The sequence below is a fragment of the Physcomitrium patens genome, chromosome 4, assembly GCF_059467195.1.
Source record: "Physcomitrium patens ecotype Gransden chromosome 4, ASM5946719v1, whole genome shotgun sequence".
In the NCBI taxonomy this organism is placed as follows: domain Eukaryota; kingdom Viridiplantae; phylum Streptophyta; class Bryopsida; order Funariales; family Funariaceae; genus Physcomitrium; species Physcomitrium patens.
Window position 1 is genome coordinate 16,139,030 of NC_143413.1, and position 25,865 is coordinate 16,164,894.

At 33.9% G+C, this 25,865-nt stretch overlaps 1 protein-coding gene and 2 long non-coding RNA genes across 4 annotated transcripts; 1 reads left to right on the forward strand and 2 right to left on the reverse strand.

Moving 5' to 3' along the window:
* Positions 1-1,561: 1,561 nt before the first annotated feature.
* Positions 1,562-13,969, reverse strand: LOC112281391 (uncharacterized). 2 transcript variants are annotated; one of them, XR_002969594.3, is made up of 27 exons: positions 12,582-13,885; positions 11,973-12,053; positions 11,107-11,206; positions 10,644-10,728; positions 10,262-10,311; positions 10,073-10,138; positions 9,773-9,837; positions 9,454-9,513; positions 9,169-9,268; positions 8,721-8,798; positions 8,109-8,176; positions 7,811-7,879; positions 7,374-7,451; positions 6,928-7,023; positions 6,750-6,820; positions 6,463-6,540; positions 6,145-6,238; positions 5,769-5,861; positions 5,151-5,380; positions 4,909-5,023; positions 4,486-4,617; positions 4,161-4,268; positions 3,595-3,767; positions 3,289-3,399; positions 3,145-3,191; positions 2,953-3,051; positions 1,562-2,730 (listed from the first exon to the last, which is right to left on the reverse strand). XR_002969594.3 is itself a non-coding variant. In XM_024517853.3 (26 exons), the coding sequence occupies exons 1-26, from the start codon at positions 12,600-12,602 to the stop codon at positions 1,707-1,709; spliced, it is 3,345 nt and encodes a 1,114-aa protein (XP_024373621.1). In that variant the 5' UTR covers positions 12,603-13,969; the 3' UTR covers positions 1,562-1,706. The 2 variants fall into 2 exon arrangements, 1 of the variants encoding a protein (XP_024373621.1); XM_024517853.3 differs by lacking the exon at positions 3,145-3,191 and having other exon boundaries at positions 12,582-13,969.
* A 768-nt stretch (positions 13,970-14,737) lies between these two features.
* Positions 14,738-15,072, reverse strand: LOC149989423 (uncharacterized). Its single transcript, XR_016502696.1, has 2 exons — positions 14,947-15,072; positions 14,738-14,773 (listed from the first exon to the last, which is right to left on the reverse strand). It is a non-coding gene; the product is annotated as an uncharacterized LOC149989423 (long non-coding RNA).
* A 2,656-nt stretch (positions 15,073-17,728) lies between these two features.
* On the forward strand, positions 17,729-18,482 carry LOC149989424 (uncharacterized). Its single transcript, XR_016502780.1, has 2 exons — positions 17,729-18,221; positions 18,386-18,482. It is a non-coding gene; the product is annotated as an uncharacterized LOC149989424 (long non-coding RNA).
* Positions 18,483-25,865: the final 7,383 nt, after the last annotated feature.

Consider the following 25,865-nt stretch of genomic DNA (forward strand, 5'->3'; position numbering starts at 1 on the left):
TATTTATAACAGTGGCCCCGTCAACCCTACCGGATGTGTTTGCGGTGTGATGTGGCACTAGTGAAGGTGCAAGTTCTTATGCTTGCTTGAAGGTGATAAATCGCTGTGTTGCGAGGTCATTGTTTGTGCTTGCATGATTTTGCTTGATTTTCTGTTATCTAAGTTTTCTGTGCAAGGTGTTTTTGTTTGTTGTTTTGGTATCCTCCAAAAACCATTTTCTCTGATATTATTCTCCTTGTCAAGGTGCTGCTTGTGTGTTGTTTCTGGCAATATAGTGACATGCTACTATGCCGTCTTTGGTGGCTTCTACCTCAGCAATGTTTATGGCACTGACCACCATAGCTTCGCATCTTTCAATTTTGTGGATACAATTTGAATTTAGATGCAACAATTTTTCAAAGACATTGATTCTTCATGCAATCATACCTTGCTGATAAAGATTCTTACCAAACAATGATGCTGTAATGACACAAAACAATATCGCGTAGTTTTCTAGTAAGGAAAGAATAAAAATCTTGTGACAAATTAATCTCAAACAGTCCTTTGTGTCACGACAAACAATATCAAGTTTCATCCTCGTTGGACTGTCTGAGGAAGACAATGATCTTATTGCTTCCAAAGAGTAATAGCTTTGTTGTTGAAAAAGATGGATTGCTAATACTTGTTGGTTTGTGCCTATATAAGATAGTAGAATTGATAAAAATGGTGCAAAGGTTTGTGCTTTGAAAGGCAACTGTATTCCATTCCGAGTTGGTACGACAAATTGAAAGCTGCAATTGCATATTAGTCCTCATCTCAGTTTGAACTTGTATTATGCTACTAAAACTCGAGTACTCTACCTTGAACATCCATACAATACATTGAAAGACGATGGATATAAATAATCTCAACATACTTCGTTTGTAACATCTTGTGATAGACTATGGTTATCTGATCTTGCACAAGTAACAACCATCACGCTAAACCCATTGTAGCTTTCGTATCAACGCCTACACAGAATTGATATTCTACATAAATAACAACAGATTAGACATCTGTGTTATGCAATTTACTTGCAAGGATATTGAAATTGTAAAGCTGTTTCGTTTTGTCAACGTTTTTCTATTGCATTAACTCCAAAGTCTTGAGATTTCGTTGGTTTGAGATAGTTGAACTTTTGGAACATGTATAGCACACGCCATCGACAACTTTTTGTTCATACACCAAAACCGGATCCTCCTACATAACACAATTTCTATGACGCAGCCTCCCAATTGGAGTAACTCTTGTGCATTGAGGGGTACAACGAAAGAGCAGAGGCAAGAGGGGAGAAACACAGCGCGAAGTGAATCAATTCTCAGTCTGAACACAGTTCAGTACTGTTGACGCAAAACTTTACCAACAGATGTGCTTTTGTGAAAGTTGAATACGATGTTCAACCAGAGTAACTAAACCATAACCCATGCACGGAATAACTGGAACGAGTTGTGAGGATTGATGCAATGAAGATCCATGCTAATCCGAGATTACTGCATCTGGAAAGGATCTGAGAACAAAGAATAGCAAGTGCTGTTTGAGGCTGTTAGACGAGAAAATTAGTATTATTATTCTTATTATTACTACTATTGTTATTCTGTAAAAAAAATCGTCAATAGACGATGGACAATTACAATTGAGATAAAACTCAAGACAAGCTATATACCAGTGGTGCGGAAAATTGGGACACCTTACCGAACTGTGTAAGGTTCGGGAGATGTCGGCGTCACTGCCCTGATAATGTCGGTACCCAAGCCGCTCATTTTTTTGCTTTCATGATCTAAACTGCCATTGTTGAGCAGCTGGGTGGCAACATTCATAGCCATCGTATCCTTGATGAAACCATTCCCATGATCTACCACCTCTACACCCTCGATAGCTGTCCCATTGCATATATCATCGTCACCTGTACATTTCTCTGCTGTCGTGTTGCAGACTATCTCTTCAGTTGTAACTCGACTGTCGTCAATGATCTCGTCGGCCGCTCTTGTTAAGCTGCCAGGAGCATTCTGAAGACGTTGCTTCTCGTCACGTCCTGGAGGTGTCGAGAATTCACCTTCATGTTCGCTGATTTGATCAGTCACAGAGTTTGTCCCCCCGTTCGCTGTGTTTTTTGTATCATTTCCCACCAAGGGTGAGCAGTCCGCGCTTAGTGGGAGAGTTTTAATTTGGCCATTCGAACAGAAATCATTTACACCTTTCTTTGTATCATTGTTGCTCCCAGACACTCCACCACCAACGTGGTTCGATTTTACGACTGAATGCAAGTTTGCATCAGAAGTCTTCTCGTCTATCATAATACCATTTCCTGACAGTTGTGCAACCCTTGGCTCTTCGACGGGGAAAATTTTAACATTGTCAGATCGTGATGCGGGACTCCCAGGGGAAGAGGATACTTGAGAACACTTCCTTATCAGTTCCGCTGGCCCTTGAACCCCAGAACCTAGTTCGGAGGGTGCTATTTCATGTGAGTTGTCAATGCAAGTCACATCGTTCTGGCCATTGGCGTCTTTACCAACCTGTGCCTGTTCAGGTTTTTGCCTCTTTGAGACAACTGTATCATACTGGTCCAAATCTTCTGGAGGAGGTGACTTTCGTTTCGCAACTGTTGTATCTTCTGAATTTGGCAAAGCAGGATCTGTGAGTGGGACTGACGTAAGCATGGGCATGTCATCTTCTTCATCCTCATAATCTACTAAGCCGAACATGTTACCCCTGAAAAAACAGAAGAAAAATTTAGAGAAACATACAACCCACCCTTAAGAATAAAATTCAGAACTAGATGACCGACCTTGAGAATGGCAACTATAAAAGCATTCACAATAAAACACGGTCAATGAATCGGATCAATAAGATATAAGAAATAGGATACACGAAATAATCTACTAAACGGTAACATTGGATCGAACAAAGATGAGCGTTTGCAGTAACCCTAACCTGTAAGATACGTGATATTTGCTGACTAATATTACTGCCTTAGTTGGTTGCCGACCTGCAGAAACTCTCAGCCTTGCAGATGCTATATCCTCCTCATCACTGTGAACACGTAATGAAACCGATTAAGTAACATCTTCAATAGAACGGGATATCTTAAATTGCTCAAAACTGGTTACGAGTTCAGATTCTTACACCTAGTGTAAGTGATGTACAAGAAAACATGGAACACGTCAGCACTCCTGCAAGATAATGAATAAACGTATCAAAAAGGATATATTTCATAATCACTAAAGTGGAACAATCCACCCAAACTAACAGAGTCTCAAGACTAATGACCTGGAAGATTTTTGGCCCGGAACAAAGTTTTTGTTGAGTAATCCAGCATTCATTGCTTTTGGACCTGAAGATGCCCTTGATTTAGCTGTTGATGCATCCTCCTCGTCATCACTATGTACAGAATGACAACAGAAAGGACTGAGTAATTCGTAGATTGAGACTGCAAAATTAGCCTTGCTTAACGAAGCAGAAGTTCTCAAGGCTCCCACGTTGCCCCTAAAATTATATATATATATATATATATATATTAAAAAGATGACAAATAGACTTGAACATATCTAAACAGAGTTAAAAACTAAAAAGTACCTGTCTTCGTTAAAATAATCCTCCTCATCTTTATCTAAAGCACGATCATCTTTTCGTTTACGACTTTCAGCTAAGCAAACTTGACCAACCCCTTCAAGGTTGCTGCGAGAACCAGGATGGAGTCCACTGTTACTTATATTACCTCCTGGGAATCCAGAAGGAGACTCCATCATCTGCAAAACTCCAAATCCAAAAATCAGTGATTCAAAATGGGGACCCCAAAAGGCTCAAAATAATACCAATACTATCAAAAAGATGGGTATTCTAACAGGAGAAAATCCAAAATCACTCACACAACCTATGCAGTACTAACTTGAGAGTATAAATTCATTTACTAAACTTCCCAAGAGAGTACACTACATCGTTACTTGCCTCTTGCCAAGAAAATCCTTTCTAGAACAAAGTTCGATATTAAAAACAAAGCAAAACTTCCCGCATAAAATGCAACTCATCAATTCAATCGCATTGCGCTCTGTAGCTAACAAACAGTTCATGCAAAACATACTCACAAGACATTTGCATCTAAGTACCAGATTGTCCACGACATAATACAAGCACATATTCACCTGGTCGTACTTCAACTTCAAAGCTTGAAACGTATTCACATAGTCAATGGTCTCCAATTTTGACGAGTATGTTTCAATCAAATGTACAATCAGACTTTTGATGCCGTCCTGCACATAAAATAGACATAAAAACACAACTAATACCTTTAGCCCAGGATGTTAACCATCAAACTTGTCTAAAGCTTCACTCATGATTGCATGTCACATCTAGGACATCGAGAAATGAACATGCCTCCACATTGCTTGAGATTCAACACCCAGCAACATCATAACCAAGAAATAATAAAAGTAGGAACGAAACAGTACGAAATAGTAATGAACTAACCTTTCGGATGCACTCAATTAGCTCTAAAACAGCTGAGTTCAGAAGATTATAACGGTTCCCATTTGCTACAAAAGCCGAAATGATGGGCTCAAAACAATTGTTCTTTACAATGTATCGGTAGTAAAACTCTTCCTGTCAACAAAGGAACGTCATTGAGATAAGGTTTCAAAAATGCGCACACTTAAATCCCTACATTCAATGATTAATAGTAACAATTTTACTTCGGAAAACAATTTGCTACAGCAATTAAGACCACAATGTGGAGTTGATAATGATGCAAATGTGCTGACTCAGTAACTAGCGTCCTTGAGTGAACAAAACATAAGATCGTATCGCAGCTCTTCATCTCCGAATACCGACATGATAAATAACAAGCAAAAATCATAGTTTAAGTCAAAAGAGCAGTAGCTCCAAGCAGCTAACCTTCAAAGAAATGCACGTTCTTATAAAACGCACTGCTGCCACAACTAAATACTTCTCCTTTCTGCGTGTCAACCGCAAAATTTTTTCCACAACATGTTTCCTCATCACGTAATACCTGCACTCGAACATTTCTTCGAGCATATAAGTCAATGTCGACATTCTTTGCAGCACCATGAACAGTCATTTTTTGACCATAAAATAGTACAAGAATAAAATAGGTCATCCTTACTCCTTGCACTTACTTAATGCGGAAACGATGGTGTTGGACACAGAAGCACAGAAGATCGCAAATGTTCCCAAGAATTTCAGGCGAAACAGGTCGTTCGACTTGATTCTGAGTGTCATTAACAAGGTCCTTAGAAGACTCTCCAACCCCCACTTCAGGTGGGCAGCCACTAGTAAGGACCTCAACCATCTGATCCATATACTTCTCATAGAAAACCTCCAAAAAAGGGCTTTTCTCAACTTGCGGCTGTAACCCACACATTCACAACAACGAAGCCAGTTAATGGATGAAAACAGCTATCCTTTTTAACTTCCCAAAAAGCAATTTGGACAATCATGCTTGAATTAAGACCCTGTATTGCTGTAGTACTGCAATTAAACAAAGGTCACGATATTTCATGTTCTGAGACCTTTAGAAAAACCAGATACATATTTCAAAATACGCTGGCTACATTAGTACATTCTAGCAGCCATCATGACCTGAATACGTCAAATGTTAACGAAAACACAAATATAGCACGAGACATCCCTGAAAAGTTGAATTAAAGAGGGCTGAGGTCTTACAACAAGATATACATGGACAACAACACAAAAGACCACCATGAAGGGAACAAAAATAGTTATTGAACGCTTACTCCGTCCATAGTTTCTGAGTCCAAGAGCATCCGCATGATTTCCAAAAGTTGTGCTTGAAGTCCACCTTCACTTGGAGTCAGCATACCCGAAACCTGTCAGAACAACGAATTCATTAACATGCCAGATGTAAGAAGTGCTCAGAACAAAGCTTGCATAATTGGTCCGGTAATTGTATTAGAGGTAGACCTTCAACGCTTTCAATCTTAGTGAGATTAATTGATATTTAACTTTTGTTACAGTTAGATTTATACACTGTCCCGTGCTGAAAATATTGATACATATTATCTGCATGAAAACTATTGATACTCCAGGCTCCAGAAAGTTCCAGTACAAAAGTGATTTCCAGCACTGAATTGTTTTCGAAGCAATACGCACCAGCTCACTGAATAAGGTGTGATTTGTTTGTTGCACTAAAAAGTTGCGCAGCAGTGCCGGATCATTGTTTAAAATCACGATCAGTATATCGCAACTGTCAGATACATCAGCCAACGAAGTAAGAGAATTGAAAGGTCAGCGTCACCTTCCAACTTTCAAAAGCTCAAAATAGTTTGCAGTTTGTAATCATGGAAATGCTTAACAGCTGGAAATTTGAAAGCTGAAGACACATATCATCAGGAACATGCACTCAATGTGTACAGAAGAAGACTCGTAAACCCCACTTAAACACTAGCACAGAAAGGTTAAGAGAAAAACCCGCTCAATCGAACACTTTCTTCAACGTCCTTAAGAACGTCTTTCAGTATGTCAAACAAGCCCTCCTTTGCAAGCGCACTGCCACACAAACAGGAATTCCAGTTACACAGGTCATTTGTAGAAGAATTTTGCAGAACCTTTATGCGTTACTTCAAGGCTCGTCCAAATGTTTTCGACGTTTACATATAACTACTCAATCAAAGTAAATTTCGAATTAACACATTGAACAATGAACTCCTGGTTGAAGACGGTCTCTTACATAAAATATCTTTAACTAAACAGTATACCTGAAGAGCTGACTACGAACTCCTGGTTGAAGCTGTTTACTCAAGTTACAGAACTCTTGAACGAAAAACACCTGAACGAGAAGACACAGAGAAAGTGAAAAAAAGACATGTGAACCCCCTCTTGCAGAAACAAGCACATAAGCAATCAGTTGGCACAGTAGCTAAAATTAAAACTCACCAGATCTCGTCTGCTCTTTTCTGGTATTTCAGGTGATCGTAATCTCGAAAAAAGCCCCGACAAAAAAGCTGAGTCACTTTGGAGAGCTGACACCACCTGCATACACAAAAACACTTCCAAAATGTTAGCAAAAACCCACGGATGGAAATTAATGAACCTTTAAACTTCTGTCTTCAAGACCTAAATCTAAGACAGCAGAACTGGAGTATCAAAATCAAATGTCGGCAGGGCATTCACTCTTGCTTGAGAAAACGCTGAAACGAACGGATACATGATCAAGAGCAGTAAAAGATATTATTCCATTATGAAGGTTGTTCGCAAGTAACTAGCCAAAACCACTTGGAATTTCATATTCTATAAATGGACACGACAAAGTAACAAATATGTTGAGCAATGAATTATCCAAAATCTTTATCAGCATCGTGGCTTTATCATAACGAACTTACTGATACATTGTTGAAAAGCATGATTGAATTCATCGTCGCAAACGTCTGATCATCCAGCACCCGAGGTAAAATGACATCCTTTACATAAAACGTACCATGTTAAATTCAAATTGTTGTCTTGATACAAAAAAATAATCAGTCTGAAGTCAGTCCACAGAGCCTAACGATCAAGAGTAGTATAACTGAGATGTGGGAACATCTCTGCAATTTAGAATAAATATCACACCTTACAGCAGGCACAGAGCTGAATTGTAACGTCATAGACATTCTTGATGGCAAATAAAACTTGAAAAGACAAACAAAAACTTAATGGTCTGTGTAAAATCCAACTTGAACATTATCACAGCTGTCCCAAAAACTACCACAAAATCTTCAATACGAAGGCACCACAAGGAACAACTTAGACTAGTCCAAAAGACGAATTGTGGGTGGCTAACCTTAATATAACCAATACGATAAGTTTGATGAATCTTTGATAATATTGTTGGGTCATAAATAGGAACCGCCTGTGTGCACAAAAGAAGTATTTCCATTTTGTGAGTTTCTAGCCACCGCACCTATTGTACTCGAGTAACTGAATCTTCAATCATGTCATGTTTGAGAGGAGAGGCACATTCCGTAAAAAATATATCTTTACTTCCACTGAAAAAAGTGAACAACTTCTCATTATATAAATTGCAAGTATACGAGATTGTCAGCAACTAATCATCATTCTCAAAACTGAAATTTCCATACCTCTTTGAAGACGACTTGCTCTTTAAGGTACGCCCGATGATTTTGACGTGATATCAGATCTGGATCATCTATACGCATAAACGACATTCAAACTTCGGTGTCAAAATGATAATGAACAAACATTAGATTTTCAAAAACACAATCAAGACATGAGGTGAAATGTACAAGATAACAGTGTATATCAAAAATATCTTCAAATTCAGTTATTCTGTTGCTATCATTTGGACAAATGAAGAACCAAATCACTGCAACTCATATAGATAAAATATTACGAGTATATGAGCATTTTATAGTCATTAATTTGCTTAGATTTCAAGAAGCGACCACAAGTGGAACCCAAAATCATTAGAGTTCCAAATACGCAAAACTCATTCCTAACATACCATCTGATTCTCTTTCAAGAGATATCTCATATAGATCTTTTGTAGCAAATACCGTTCCTCAATGCATTCTCTAGACCCTGTAGTACATACTGATTCGTTTGAACCGACTTGTAGATACTTATATTCTCATACACATACGTACGAGCACTAGTTTATGAAGTGCGTTTAAGCATATAAAATAGCAGGTGTACAGGTAAGATGAATTTTGAATCCAAGTAAAAGAGCTCACATTCCAAGGCTCCAACGATGTCCATAATGTAATCATCACTGAAGATGATATCAAAAATATGTCCATCATTGAGTGAAACTGCAGGCACAGATCCCCACACACATCAGCTTCAATGCCTAGACATAAATTTAAGTATGAACAGAAATATTACAATACCCCAATATTTAACTTTTCCACTCCACTACTGATGACACCAAAAGTAAGTAAAACAAAAAGTACGAAATAAATGACCATCCCCTAGTTAAGTGTATCATTTTGAACTTAACAACCAAAAGAAAATGAAGTAAAATACGAGAATCAAGCCATGGAACTTAAACATAACTGCCGGTCAAATCAATTGTTCCAGCAGCTCGGTCAAATTGGAAAGAGAAAAACAAAATATTGACACGTTGAGCACAGTTATACACGAGCAAAATACTCGTTGAGGAGCAGCGATGGTTCAACTCACTGATTCCCTTCACAATTTTGAACATCAAATGTAGACCTTCTACATTCTCCAGATCTTCACAAGTACGAAATATCTCCACTAGCTTGCGGATGTAATTTTTCTGAAACACGAATTATCCACCCATGTAAATTAATCATATTTTCTATTAGCAGTACTCCTTCCAGAGAGAAAAACGTGCCTCAAATGTAAGTAACTTAATTGTTAAAATAAGAAACAAGATAACAAAGTTCAATGCTTTGATGCAGATAAATTACATAAGCACAAAGTAAAAAATTACTGACTTACATCATGCACAACCATGGAAGCCACTCTGTCTTTATCAAAAGGTAAAACTTCTCCAACAACCTGCAGAAGACAAAGTAGAGGTTACAGCTACAAGTGTTTTGGGAACTACTCCAAAATTGAACATCCACGAAAATGGCTTTCGGTTTACTGTAAAATCTTATCAATATCTCCCAAAAGGATTCACTTTTTTCTCACATTCTATGGCTATTAAAAGTTATTACTGAGACAACGAACCAGTAGACTGAATATGCTGTACCTTTGAATACCGAAACCAAAGTACAAGAAACTCTATCACACCTAAAAAGAACTCAATGCACACCTTAGCAATCTGAGGGAGAGTAGAAAGTTCAACCGACGGGAGCTCAGATGCGTCAGTGCCTCCACCTGCACAAAATGTTATTTCCTACATAAGTAATCATGTTTTATGCCACGATACATGCATCCATAATTTCAATCCACTGCAGCAGATGATTTTGTGTCAAATACATGATTCTACAATCTGTCGGAATACTACTAGACAGTGAATGTGAGATAACAGGTGATTTAATAATTATTTGTAAGAGATCTCGAAGGATAAGATTAAATCTCTATATGTCTAAAAAACTTGGAACAGACTTACCATCGTCTTGAAAAGTTCCAGAGTGATCTATATCATCAGCACCGGGCCGACCAGAGCTATCCAATCCTGTTGCACCATCAGGCAAGCTTGAGAAGAAATCCATGAGTGATGACCTTACAACAGACACATCTCGATGACTACCTCGAGCATCCAGAAAATCAAATTGCAACGGTAATTCACAAACCATACCAGCCACTGAGGGAAAGTGTATCGATCTTTGCACGCTGCATATTTGGTCCCTGCATAATTTGAAAACAGAACTTTAGCAGGAAGCACATCTACGGCAGTTTACAAACATTTACATACATCTAGGGCAGTTTTGTTTACAGCAGATCCAACGCAATGTCTCCCAAAACCAAAACCAATTTCTGCTATTAATATCAGATGGAAAAATGAAGCGAGCCGTTACAAAGACAGAACTGCTGTAACTTTGCCCTCTAATAGGTAGTTATCGACAAGCTCCGCTCCCTCGAGAACAGAAACAGGCTTCATCTTGCAAATTTCACATACAAAGCCTAGGGGGACCCGTCTATAAAGGAGTAATAATGAATTTTCAGTAAAATGAATTTACCATATGAAAGTACAACCCATAGTTTCTTGGAAACTGAGGGCTAGATCTGTTGCCACTTCTGGATCCGTCCATGATATGATTGTATCTGAAACAAACTGCTCATGTTAAATTACACTCAGAAAATAACGTGAAACCTGCCAAAGAAGGTACAACCTGTAGTTCACAAGCTTAGGAACAACAATACTGACCAACACTTGGGAAGAGGTACATTCTAAACCATAAGATTACAATCAACACGTAAATTTTGCAATCAGTCACGTCGCAACTTCTTCGATCCATCAACGTGATACTTACTTCATAACCTTCTGAGAATTTCAAAAAGACAGACCTCCTGCACCGACCCCGGTGGATATTTGACCTCAAATGTATTATCTCTTTTGAAGTAATTAACAGTACAATTAAAGGCAAACACTCCACGAGGAGAAAGATCGGCTAATACGCCGTGCTCACAGTACTCACTAACCTTCTTGACGTCTGTAAATGTCATCGGCTGATATTCGATGGACCAAAAGGGTTTGATTGTCCTCTTCATCGATAACCACTAAGCCCACTGCATCAGAACGCTGCAGCCAATCAAGAAACTATTGTCATGGCACACTTGTCCCTTAACGTTCACTGCACTTTAACATAAAATCAAAATATACACCCCGCAAACTTCGCCACTAAAAATCCATATGACTAAAAGTCGTGCCAAAAGTCACTTAGCGACTTCTTCATCAAAGTCCTTCATATGGCTAAAAATCGTGCCATTGCTCCAGAATCTAATACTAGGGTATGGGTTCGATTCAACGATCTCAGTTGATGGGATCAACCTACAAACCAGTGCAGGAAAGCTTAAAGTATATCCGAATTTTTAAACTATCTGCACACTCGGTGTTATAAGCGAAGTGTTGCTTACAGCTTGTTTTGTCCATCCATAACTCCGTTTTTCCTATGTCCGAATCTACGATACTTTTTACAAACTATAACGTAAATAGTCTTACTGAAGCTCGGCGCTCAAGAACCAAAAGATTAATGAAAACACATAGCGAAAATGAAATTCTAGTATGCATGTTCCCAGACCACCCCGGTAATAGAAAGTTACTATTAACTGAGATTGTGAAATAGTCAATTCTATTTCCTTGATTGCTCTGCTCCTATGTGTGGAATCAACCAGCAAGACGAGACAAGTAATAATAATAATAATAATAATAATAATTCGGGTAATCATTGGCGACTAAGAGGCCCGGCTATGAATATTCAACTTTCTGGGAATGTCAGGTGTTGGACGCCAAGCTCAGTTACATCCTCGTTATTGAACATGAGCTAACTCAGAGATCGAGAATTTACCTCGAGGTATTCAATGGACACATGACCTGTGCCCTTGTCGTCCCATTTACCTTCATCATTCAGTCTGTAAACCTTCACTCTCTGTGAACAAAGACAATCACAACTATCAACAGTGTGCCACGACTATTCAGGATGTAGCAAAGTATCCAGTGTAACACAAAACTAGTAAACTTTAACCTTCTGAAAACGCGATTCTAGTTGAGTTATTGTGATCAACACCCCCACATATAGGAACATCCGTGAAGTACTTGCCTACAATTAATTTACAAATACCGGAATACAGATGACAATACATGAGCTAGCACAGCACAAATAATGTAACCCGAGCATACATTCTCCCAGGTTAGACCTCACAAAATGTCGATCAAAAATACTAAACCCATGATGAAACTTTCTCAACTTCCAGCTAAGCGGTATGTAAGAATTATAATGGTAACACAATTAAAACAATATTCAATCTAGTTTTTTTTTTTTTTCAAATAATAAAGACGAAAAAAATAAATGAACAACAGAACCCTTCCCATTGCTCCTTTCTAGAAGCATGAACGAGCGGAAACATAATATCATTGAAGAACAAAATGCCTACGCCATATGATAAAAGTGTAGTACCTGAAGGTAGTTAAACTCCATGTGAGTTAAGCGTCCTGATGAATCAATAATGCGCTATCTCCCAAAGCCCGCACTCCAAGATTTTGAGCACAGTAAAATAAGCAGGCCGAGCGAATTTCCCGCGCAATTCAAACAAAACAAATCGACAGAGATAGGGAGAGTAGTCCTTCTGTGTCTTAATTCGACCACCACTAGTTCTAGACCGCAACCTTGCAGGGCGCGCCAAAGGGCCTATAGTTCGATTCTCCCAACAGCCGGGGCTGGAAGATAAGCTGCCTATCCACGACCACCACCATTTACACCCAACTTTTGGGTTCCTTGGCATGAATTTTAACTGTGTGCATCATGAAGTACCATCGAGGGCTTGGTAGCCCAAGTAAACTTTCACCAAGTGACATTAAAATACTGGTCTGAGTGCAATCACAGCTCAAGCGCAATCGACCATGGTAGCAATCTCCCAAGCATCCTGACTACGCCCCAATTTTCAATATTCCTGATACGCTGAGTTAGGCTCCTCCTTCGAGAAGACCCAGAACCCAGAAACAACTTGCTTAGATGAAAACTGAAAATCTCATGCGGTCTCCAGGATAATCGCTTCTAGAGCAAGCTTCACCACTTGTAATCCACACAAAACTCGGCTTGCCTTCCTCAACCCTTTCATATTAATTCACCCCCTGATTATCATACAATTGCATCAGAGCTCGACATTAAACCTTCGGGATTTCGAAACCCTAGCTTCCTCCATGGCAAAACCTTCACAGCGCTTCTGCCTTCCTCGGCTTCCCAGGACTCAAAAACAGTACGAGCTACCTTCTACTTTCAAGAATTTCCGTCAACCAGCAACATTACGGCTTCAACCACACCACCCAGTTCCATCAGCAACAGCTCTTCTCCAGCCAGCCAAGAAAAACCAAAAAAAAAAACCCCAAAACTTTACTCTGCTCTTCTCAACTCCCTCACCGAATACTCTCACCAACCCAATCACACATGCCACTGTCACTTGCCCCACGTCACAAATGACGACAAAACCTCGCCATCGCTAATAATTTCCTCTGAAATCCAACCAGTGACGGACACTCTTCACACCCTCGAGGAGACTGAACCCTACAGCTCCGCGCACTCCGCGCACTCCGCGAGACTCCGCAGTAAGAAATGGTGCAATCAGGCGAGATTCTCGTTACACTCTTCCACCACCGAAGGACGGCCAGCACAAGGCACCGAAAGCGCTCGCAGCAACCAGATGCAGGTGCCGGAGCAAAAGCTTCAGATACAGAAGAGCGCGAAATGTGACAGGCTCTGGACCTGGCTTCGAGATGACAATGAACGGCACAGCTCCCCTCCAATTTACCCCTAAAGGCACCCACCCACACTGGGAGCCGACGACGACGACGAAGAAAAAGAAGAAGAGCAGTGGAGATGGGGGCTTTGAAGAAGGACCAATCACCGACAGACGGACGGACGGACGAAACTTGCATCCCCACCCACACGAATTTCAACGACGACGTCGACGACGATGACGACCTCACACCCGACTAGACTTGCTTGCTTGTTTGCTTGCTACTTGCTTACTTTTGCCTTCCTTCGTTACATTACTGGCTGGGCTCCAGGTCGTCGTTGCTCCCTCCTCCTCGCACGGAGGCCGCACAGCCCAACCAATTAGAACCATTACTTTTTTTTTGTCTACTGCACTCCACCGAAGGACCAATAATGTACCCTTGAAAGGCTTTGGGGTTCTGGGGAATCTGCCGCACACAGATCAATTCGGCGCCCACCAGTTCGTTGATTATAGGATTGTTGGATCCGAATCTTTTCTCCCCCTCCCCCAATGTGTGTGCATAATGGTCGCCTCCATCTTGTGCCACTGAGACAAAGATATGCGTGGAGCCCCTGCTCAATCATTAGCGCTCTCCTCTCTCATGCCTTGAGATCGATCTCGTGCATTGTTTTAAGTAATCTCTATGTCTCTTTGTTGTTTCGGTATCCATCGCTCCAGTCTCCAATTATTCCTTTGGTAGATTCCTTAGGTGGAAACGCCCCATCAGGGTGAAAAAGGGTTTCAAGATTTGAAGAGTGGATTCCAAATTTGGTGATCCGAGTCAACGAATGCGCAAGGATTCGATTTATCCTCCGCACATGACCAAGCACATTGAAATTCCCGTGTTGTGTGCTCGCAGACAATTAGTAGTGGATCTCTGCGAGACCCAACTGGCGGTGGATTAGGTTGTGTCGTAGCAATTTTTTTTATTACTGTTTTTTTTCTTTTCTTTTCTTTTTTGTTTTGTTTTGTTTTGTTTTTGTTTCCCCTTTTGTTGCGTTGACTGATTCCTGCTACACGAGAGGTTATCAATGGCATCCAAGTGTTCACCTGGATGGGTAGCGTCATCAACCACCAGAGCTGCAAACTTTGACATGGGCATGTTAAGGATAAAACGTGCATCACGAGAATTGATTTTCACTGTAGTAATCCTGAAGCATCGCTTTTCTTTCCATTGGAGTGTGTCTGCAGCCATGCCTGATAACCTACATACACACGATGCCAAAGATTAACGAATTCGCTTTCGCAGCTGTGTGAAGGAAAAGCAAGAAAAACATGGCACTCGTCAATTCAGCTCACGAAAATGGGATCGAGAGTAGGAACTTATAAAACAAATCGAAATGAGTGTTCGACCTCACAGGAAATTTACGTAGGGTTAACATGATTACTGCTGGAAACACAAACGTGATATTGTTTTTTGCTTGTGTAGCAACGGTCGTTAATCCTGGATTCCAACGACCCTCGACGCATTCTTGCGTTTCACATCAACGTGGAGTGAATGTCCCGGGGGAGGGGGGGGGATTTGACTATGTCAACCCTGGTCAATTCGTTTGAATTGGGAGAAGTGCGATTTTACAGACACTGCGAGAGTAGTTTCTTCGTCGAGACGCAGCAAGGACTATGGGAAGTTCCTATCCAGAACGTCATCAACGGTACTTTTAATAGAATAACTTGCATTTGCAGACAGTTTTGATGGACTCAACGGAACTCAGCATTCATTGCACATTTCAAAAGCCTAATCTCTCGAGCTTTCCTGGCCTTGCTCATTAATAGACAATCAAGCAATCATCATGCCTGTTAAGTTTTTGCTGGAATAGGACGATAAGTAAAAGGCATAGAGTACGATGGTGTCGCTGTGAGCCAAACAACAAGGCAGCTTGTTGTTCATGTGCAGGAAAACAGGATGCAAAGTGTAGTAATTCACAGCAAAGGCAGAAAGAGTAGTGACGAAGGTGAGTTTTGAGAGGTATTTATGACCAAGCACAACAACTGAACATAAACACATGGCTCAAACTAATGAACGGGGAAAAAGTACAATGAATGCGGAAGGCCTCTTAGGGTTTGAATCCCCACCTCGTAGCGATGTACCCATATAAAATTAACCACATGAATCTGGTCCCAGAAGCAACTCTCTTGGTACGATATCAAAGGATTTTTTTCACTAAACGGATATCGAGAGTGTAGAATCTAGAAACAAGCTGTTCGTCGTAAGCAAGGGAGGAAAACTAGCAATAAAAATGACTTTGAATTCAAGAAATGCTTCTCTCTTTTCTTTTCTTTTTTCCGTTTGATGTGAAGATTGACAGGGCGAGATCATAACAAAGATCCAAATCCAGAGCCTGCCCAGGACGCAACCACATCCACGTGCATGCATCAATTTCAGCACAAATCTCCAGCAAACGCTCCAAAAAGCAACCTGGTAAAATCACAAGGAACAATTTCCAAACAGAACAGAATGCTTAAACCGAGTCCACAAGATGCCTACACAAATTCAACATCGTCTTCGACGACAAAAGTTCCACAATATCAAGAAACATGTTCAGAAGAACCACCCACAAAATGTATATATATATATATATATATATATATAAACCAGCAAGAAGTGTCAAAAGTTGGCACCAAGTCCAGCCAACTCTCTTCACTAAGATTTGACAAAGCTTGAACAAAACTCACAAAATTCAAAGACGCACTGACCAATCTACTCAGTGCACAGAAACAGAAAAACCAACATCAGGTTGCGTTAATGAGCAAGCACTGCACACTGTGCAATAACAACAACAACAACAACAACTTGCAAGTGCACAATCAATCAATCAATCAATCGAGGGATGTGGAATGCAACGCCAAACAAAAGCCTTTTGGATTATTCTCCACGTTCGAAGGCTTTTTAAGTGGGATACCGCGATGGCTGTCGGTGTGATGGGGGGCTTTTGTCGGCCGAAGTTTGACCTCGTGAGCCCAAGTAAATGCTTGTCGGTATGGCTTGAAGTGCCGTTGGAGAATGGACTTTAATGAATGATACAAAGTTTGTTTACTTTGTGGGTGGGTGGTTGAAACAAGTTTACGTGGTTGAATTGAAAGGTAGTAAGTGTGGTGTTTTGAAGTTGGTGATTTAGAAACGTGTTAGAAAAATGTTTTTGTAGTTATTACATTATGTTTGTCATTCCGGAGGAAAGGTTGTAGTTCAAAAGAGGGTTGTAATTTTATGATACATTTGGAGATGGTTTTTGGAATGTTGAGGGAGAATACCCCTTTTTATAGAAATTATAATTTTTGAGAAACTGTATATATATATATATATATATATATATATAGCTGTAGTGTATAATTAACTTGTTTTGAGAAGACTGATTTAAGTAAATTGTCAATCTTGTTTGCTATTCACTACTTGTCTATTTGATAAGAAAGTTGTTGTTATTGTATCTTGAATTTGTTAATAAATAATTCACATAATTGTTTCTTTTTCAAGGAGAATTTCTACTACGAATCTAAATGAATATTGCACTTCAAAAAAATGCTTTTAAAAGTTCATGAATAGAGATTTATGATGATATTTCGAATCCAATATGATAATAAAATAATTTAAATTATTATTATTATTATTATTTCTTTTTGAAACTTTGTATGAAAAGTCAAATCTTTATTTTTATGAAAAATCATAAAATCATTCATAAATAGATTGTGATTTTGTTACACAAAAAACAAAACAAAACAAAACAAAACAAAAAAAAACAAAACAAAACAAAACAAACAAACAAACAAACAACAACAACAACAACAACAACAAGATATAAATCAATAACAATTTATCTGTTATGTGTGCCTGTGTGTGTGTATCTTTGAAAAGACTAAATGGCTTCAAATTTTAAGACAATATAAGGATGTATCTAAATTACAGATCTTTTCAGTAAAAATAGTCATAATATATACAAAGAATATATATTTCACATTCATTGATAAAGAAAATAATAAATAATAAATAATGCATTGATTTCAAATTAATTTGAAGATAATTTTTTTTAATGTAACTATTTTATAAAAAAATACTTGATAAGATGTTTGATAAATTTGATTTTAAATCATGCTTTATTTATATACAATCATGTTTGTATTTGTGTGTGTATATATTATCAAATCAAAATTTACATCTTTATTCAAAAAATCAAAAATGTATTTATAGAATGAAAAACATATTCTAATACATAACAATAATTTGAAAATAACTTTAGTTACTAAAATGTTTGAATTTATTTCAACTGATTAGCATTTTAAACACATTTCATGACAAAATGTGGAAGTCATTATAAGTCATCAATTAAAATTTGGTAACTAAGAAATACTAGTACATGTATTTTCTTTTTTAAATGCATTTGGTAGATAGCTTCTATTTTATTTTTATTTTTATTTTTTGGATTTTATATGCTCTAACATATTTTGGTATTAAGGTTCTAAAAGAAATCATATTTCTGAACTTAGTGGTGATTCCCAGGATCAAGTGATATTATAATCTTACATCAACTCAAATAATGTTTTTAGAATTAATGCAACATGTTGATATGAAATTTTCACAAAATAAAACAAAGAAAGCACGTAATAATACTCCTAAAACTGACCTATAATGAATTGCAAACTAGATGTTGAAATATTTTATAATTTTCGTATTTATACATTAAATTATATTGATTTTTCAATTAATTATTTTGTGTACTACAAATGAAAAATATCACATGGAAAAACCATTAAAAAAATAAAATAAAAGCATATGCTATTGTAAAGACATGTACCCAAATAACTCATTTTATTATTGATATTCTGATTTCATGAGTTAATATGATTTTTTAGATTTATATTGATATTAAATTATTACATAATTTATAGGCATAAATTGTATCAAATAATGTACATTAAATTTCAAAACATATGGAAAATATGCAAGAATAAATAAACAATCACTCTTGAATGCATCATTTCCAATAAAACAAGGCAAAATAAAGACTATGTATAGAAAGATGTAAGACCTTCAAAAAAGAATCTTTGAAATATTTTTCCAAAAAAAATGTCTTTCAAGTTGCAAAGAGTTGAATTGAATTCAAGTCCACATCATTTCAACAAATAAATTTTATAAAATATAAAGTTGTATCAAACTATAGGTTTTTCATGTAATATGGGCCTTGGATTTCGTCCAAAACAACAAATCCCATTCCAAAAAATTATAATTTTGTACACAACTCTTCTAAAGATTCACCCTAGATGATATAATATTCAATCATGAATTTCAATTTCAATTTTTTATTTTATTTTAATTTTCTTATTTCCTTCTTTAATTTGAACATGTATAATGACATTATTGTTTTGTTGATAAAACTCAATTTTGACTGCCATTTGAAGAGACAACAAATATATAAAATGATCAAATCCAATATTAACTTTCAATATCATATCATTCAATGTCCAAGTAGAAAAAAACCAAAGTAAGGAAGGGTTTACACTTGACAATATGTCAACTAGCTATGGTCCTTCAACAAGAAGAATATTTTTTTAATAATAATAATAATACAAATCTTATGTTTTATGAAAGAATGGAAATCTACAAGCAGAATTAATATTTATTTAACAAGGGTGGTTTTTCAAAAGTCAGGGTTGCATGCGAGTCTCTGTGTAGAATTTTATTACTAGAGGAAATTTGGGTTTAAAGAAAAGCCGTTTATTTCATTAAAATGAGATTTATGAATGAAAATGTATGTAAAGAGGGATTCTCATGCATGCATTCCTTCTAGCCTTTTTTGAAAGGTAATGAATGACAATCAATAAAATTATCATTTATGATGATTTTTATACTATTTCTGTTATATTAAAAGTCAATTTTATTGTATATATATATATATATATATATATATATTTATATTATTTTTATATTCAATCCCTATTGTAGCAGTATTACATATTTGTAAAAGGTTTTTCAATACATAGTACTTAGCATAATATATTGAGTTCATTGTTCTAAAACAAATTTATGAAAAAAACATTGTTTAAATCAAATGTTGAAAATTAGAAGAATTATTGACTTTGAATTGGTTCTCATGCAATTGATAGATTACGCATATTTTCAATCACTTAAACAAATAATTGAACCAAGTTAAAACAATTAAACACAATAGAAAACTTTTTGGAAAGTTATATCTACAAAATATATAAGAATAATATTAATAAATTATTTCCTAGTTTAAAATTGAATAGAAACTGTAGTGGCTCATATATTTGCAATTTTAATGTATAATAAGAAATTTTATACACTACTAATTAATTTTGCAAAAATTATACACAAAACATCAGAAAATCTAAACAAATCAAACATCATATTTTTTTTCAATGTCAAAAACCACACATGGCTCTATTTTTTTAAATAGTAATTTAATAAGAAATGTAAATATTTCATGTATAAATTACTTATTCATACATATATATATATATATATATATACACACAAATGTAAAGAGATAGAAGAAGCATCATTGAACATGGTTTCTACAATGTTTTGATTCAAGGTAGAAAATTTTATTCTACAAGGTGTTTTTTAATCGTGTTTCAACGTCTATATTTAATTATTTTTATTTCAAAATATTAATTTTTCATAAATATTCAAAAGATCATCTTTTAAAGTACTATGAAATGAAAAAAATATTAAAGATAATACACCACAATGATTGGATGCTAAACCTTAAAAAAAATAAACTGAATCAGTAATTCAAATAAGAAGTTCAGATCAAATCTGAAAAATCTTTAAAATGGTAGTTTCTATTTTTGTTAATGTTAACAAAGTAGATTCCAATTGTAGATGTTTACCACATGCACACTTTTCGCTAATTTCAGGAAAATACCAATAAATTTCACAAGAATGAATAATATATTAGAAGCAATTCACTCTATAGTATTGTTGGTAGTTTGCACCAATTTTTTGTTGCATTATGTGTATATTTGTTTCATTCATTCATTTTTTTTTATTTTTTATTTTTTTTAAATGTATCTTCTTAACACAAAGAGAACAAATAATGACCTTTTGTAATCACAAATGGTGATTTTATGCATAAAACTATGCACAATTTTTATTCCAAAAAAATTAACCAACTTTATTTTTGAATTTTAAAGATAAATAATGAAGATCTCTCTCTCTCTCTCTCTCTCTCTCTCATATATAATGATCTATCATATATAAATATGAATATATATGATAGATCATTTTTTGTATGTGATAGTAAAGCTAATCTCTCTCTCTCTCTCTCTCTCTCTCTCTCTATATATATATATATATATATATATAATAGATTATAACATAACACAGTCTAGTATTTTATAATAATAATCTAACTCGGTATACATAGTATCTTCCTACCTAGCTTCACCACAAGAGTACACTAAGCTAAATATGTTATTGATGGTATGAACATGTAACACAATATTTTATACTACATAATATTATAACACATAATGGTAATATGTAATATAATACAATATAACATAAGATGACTCTAATTAACAGATCATCCTACCCAAGCCAAAATATGGATGGATAGTATTTTGATAAATGTCTATCCAAATAGGATGGATGGGTGGATGTATTTCTATGTTTGTTCAGTCATTTGAGTGGCCATTCATTTGTGTATTTTGTTTATTTATTTTGATTTAATACTTGAATATTGATGTTTTGAACAAAATAATTGTACATATTTTAATGCAAAATATTAACACATGGATGAATAAAATATGAGTATTGTTTTTGCTAGATTTTTTTTGAAAAAATCAGAGTTTGATAGTTCTACGAAAATGCATAAAATTGTATAAAATAACAAGTGATTGTATCATAACAAATTGATGGATAAGGATTGTCAAAAGAAAATGAAAAAAGCTTTTGAACAAAACTAGCCAACCAATTTTTCAAATAATTTTTATAAAGAATATTTTAAAATGGTTAAGTTACCAAATTATTTTAGGAGTTTTGAAATGAAGCTTTTGAACAAGACATGACTTCTAATTTTATTCTAGAAAATTCTGAATTTTTCAAAAAGAATCAAATAAAGATCTAAAAACTGTGTTTGTAGCATTAGTTCTTGTTTAGCAACAAATTATAGAAGAAGCACTTACAATTTAATAATAATTTTACAAATTCACTAATATGTCTAAAACCCCATGTTTAATATCTTGTTTCTAAATCATCTCTCATGTAGTTCACACATCTTTCAAGCCAACAATGATAAGTAAGGTCAAATTAGGATGAATACTTCCAAGTTTTAATTTTTATTGATTTTTTAAAATTAACTTAAAATAAAACTTCAGATTCTATTCCAAAAATTCACCTTTTTAAAATAAAATCACTAGACAATAAGGATATGTTCTATGGTTGCAGTCCTATATTAGTTTTTGTAAATCTAGGTTTTTTTTAGAAAGTTAAAACAACCATAAAATAATTACATTAATGACAAAAAAAAATGGCTTCAAAGAATGATCTATTGATTGTTGGTTATCTTAAAGGTAATTTAAATATATAAAATTTGGTATTCAAAGTTAAAATCCATTATGATCTCCTAAAATTATTTGATTTCAAGGCTTCATAAATATGATTATGAAATAATAAATCGAATAGGATTGTTATTTTTTTTTTTCCTATTTCTTTTCTTTTGTGCCAATTATGTTCATTTAGTTGATGCATTTAACAATCCTTGTTATATTAGTAAATTCATGTTTGATAAAAAAAAAAATTAAAATAATAACTTTTTTTAGTGTATTTATTTTAATTTTCAAGTTTTATGAGATGATTGTCTTTAAGAAAATATAATTTAATAAAAAAATTCTGAACATCAAAGTAGAAATAAACAAATCTGATATTATATATTTTGTAAAAAGCAAATCTTGTTTTAATAATTGACATTTTTTTTTTTTGTTTTTTGATAATCACTTTTTGGAGACTATATTAAAGTAAAATAAATAAACAAATAAACAAATAAACAAATAAAAAGTCTAATTGAGATTTTAAAACAAAGTTCTCTGATTTGGCAAAAAATTCAATTCTGCATATCTTTGTAGAACACTGTGTACATTATTTTCATCTTCTACTAAGTTTATATATATATATATATATATATATATGCATACATACATAAAAAGAATTATTCAATTCAAATTATTCTGAGGTGCTAAAAGATAACCAATGTATTTGCAACTTTGAGACACAACATCATAATTAAAATATCCAAAAATGCTTAGAATCTAATATTCCAGTCATTTTCTTCCACAAGCTACACTATATTGTAAATCTTTTAAAACAAATTTAAGTGAAAATATATTTTTTACCAAGTATATTAAGTAATTTTAAAACCTAAGAACAATACAAAAGTTAATTGTATACTTTATTATTATAGCTTGATATCTAATTTTAGTTTTTATTTATTTTTTGTTTTAAGTTATTAATTTCTTTTGCCAATTAGTTATTTTATAAGAAATTTATTATGCTTGCAATATAGTCTTTAATGATAGCACGTAGTTTGTTTTGAAAATATTTAATATTTATGTTTTTATCAATTATATTATGAATTCAATCAATTTTTATTTACATATTTTATTTTAGATTTTTTTTTTAAAATTTTAATTCAAAATATTCATTTTCTTTAATTTTATAAATTCTCAATATAGTTCTTATTATAAACGGTTATTTTATTTGTAGGTGTATGTGGTATTTGGTCCATCTCTTTATCTAAAATATTTTGAATTTATTATATTATTTTAAAATATATATATATATATATATATATATATATATTTAGCAAATGAATAAATTTTAACTTATTCAATTCGTAAAAATATATGATATTTTTCACATAATTAGTCTATAATACCAATTAACTTCCATTTGAATTATTTTTTGTTTTAGGTTGCATTTTAACTTAATTTTCTTAAAGTGTTCCACAATATAAAAATGAAATTTGGTATATAAAAGTTTCAGGTTTTTTACATGTGAGTTGAAAAAAAGAAAGAAAGTAACAAAGAGATTTTTTCAAAGTTCTAAAAGCTCTTGATATAAGAAATTATCAATTCCTATAAATTATCTTGCCTTTCTATAAATTAATCACATTAATTGCATTCAAGTCTTTAAAATTTTACACAAGATTATATCTCTTGAATCCTTATTCAATTATAAATAATAAGAAAAAACAACCTAACTTTAATATTATTTTTAAAAGTATGAAAGAGTTTTGAAAATAAAATAAAATAAAATAAAATAAAAATATACATTTCATTAAATCTACATTAAAGTTTTAGATTATTTAGTCTATGAAAGAAGGTTAGTTATTCAAAACATGAAAGCATATAAAATCAATGATGGAATTTATTCTTTTTGAGCATTAGGATTTTCTAAATATTAAATTTAAAATTATTTTATAATAAAAATATATAAAAATGTATGATAAATACTAATAATAATGTTTTAAAATATTTTCTTAAATTTTTATCTTTTAATATATTATTGTATAAATTTAGGATTTTATTATATATTTCTATTTTTTAAATCTTAATTAAATTATTATTTTACTTGCTTATGATTTAACAAAGTTATTAACAAACCTCCAAAAAAATATATGTGAAAATCTTTGGTGGTGTTTAAATTCCCATCCATATCTTCACTAACTTTTTATATTTGAATCATTAATTGTAAAAAAAAGTCTTAATTTTTTATTATGAAAGCATAATTTTGAAAAAAGATCTTGTATTTATTTCAACACCAAATACATTTCAATTAATGTTCTTTATAATTTTGAATAATGTTCCTCCTTTGTTTCTTATTTAGTTGAACAATATGTTTCAAAATAAATTATTATATAAGATTAAATTTTTTGCAACCTCCATAATAATGTATAATTTCACTTATGTTTTATTATTTTTATTTTTTCAACTTTACACTGTCAAATTTGTCAGTGCTATTGGATTTGTTAAATCTCTCAAATCTAACTATTTTGGCCTTTTCACTTCTTTTTTACAATGGAATCTATAGATGTAATTTTGGATATAGAAAAACTTGTGTTCAATATCTCATGTATGATTGTGTCATAGACATATATATTTACTCAAATAAGAAGTAATAGGCAGAAAATAAATGTAAGTACATTTAATACTATATTATAGCAAAGCTTCTTAGAAGCTTCATAGACACATATTTGACTTTATACATATTTATAGTTGATCAATAGATTAGAAACTTGGCCAAAGAAGTTAGCTACATATTGTACATGTTGATAGTTTGTGGTACAAGCTAATAATGTGGTGTACATATTGAAACTTGTCTTTCAAGTTAAAACTTGTGTTTTAGAAATTAGATACATAGAAGAAGTCCTATAGAATTTTGTCACATAGATCAAAATTAGATATTATATATGGAAGTAAGAGTGAAGCCTTCTTCATTATAATCAATAATTTTCTAATCCTTAGTCTTGTTTTAAGACTTTTTAATCTTCTTATCTTTGAAAATAGCCATTCTAGTTTTAATACTATATTAATTTTAATTAAATATCTATTCTTTCTAAGTGACTAAAGAATATATTGAGTTTTTGATTCTTCGAGATTCATGTCTTCAATAATTTGAAAAAAGTCCTAAATAATTGTCCTTCTTTTGTGTTAGAAGTGAATAAATTACTCCACTTTGATTGTTTTATTTTGAAGGTTGTTGACTACCTATCTTTAAATTTATTTTAAATTATTTTAGTATTAATTATTTCTCTTAAAAAAATAGATTATTTTTTTATAGAAAGTTTTATTTAATAATAGAAGTTTTGGATTAATTTAACTTTTAGATTTGTTTAAATTGTCTATAGAAGGAAAAAGTATAGATGCTATTCTTGGTAAAAATGAAAATAGATTTGCAACTATTGTAGATTTTTAGGAGCTTGTTAACATTTTTAAGATAGAAATTTCATGTCTCTCTA

Excerpts from the sequence above, each read along its gene's own strand:
- LOC112281391 (XM_024517853.3), bottom strand. The coding sequence starts at position 12,602 with ATGGAGTTTAACTACCTTCAG. Across the intron at positions 7,452-7,810 it reads ATCGTATTGGTTATATTAAG|GATGTCATTTTACCTCGGGT; the intron begins GTTAGCCACCCA and ends TTTTATGTAAAG. Across the intron at positions 6,821-6,927 it reads AAAAGAGCAGACGAGATCTG|GTGTTTTTCGTTCAAGAGTT; the intron begins GTGAGTTTTAAT and ends CTTCTCGTTCAG.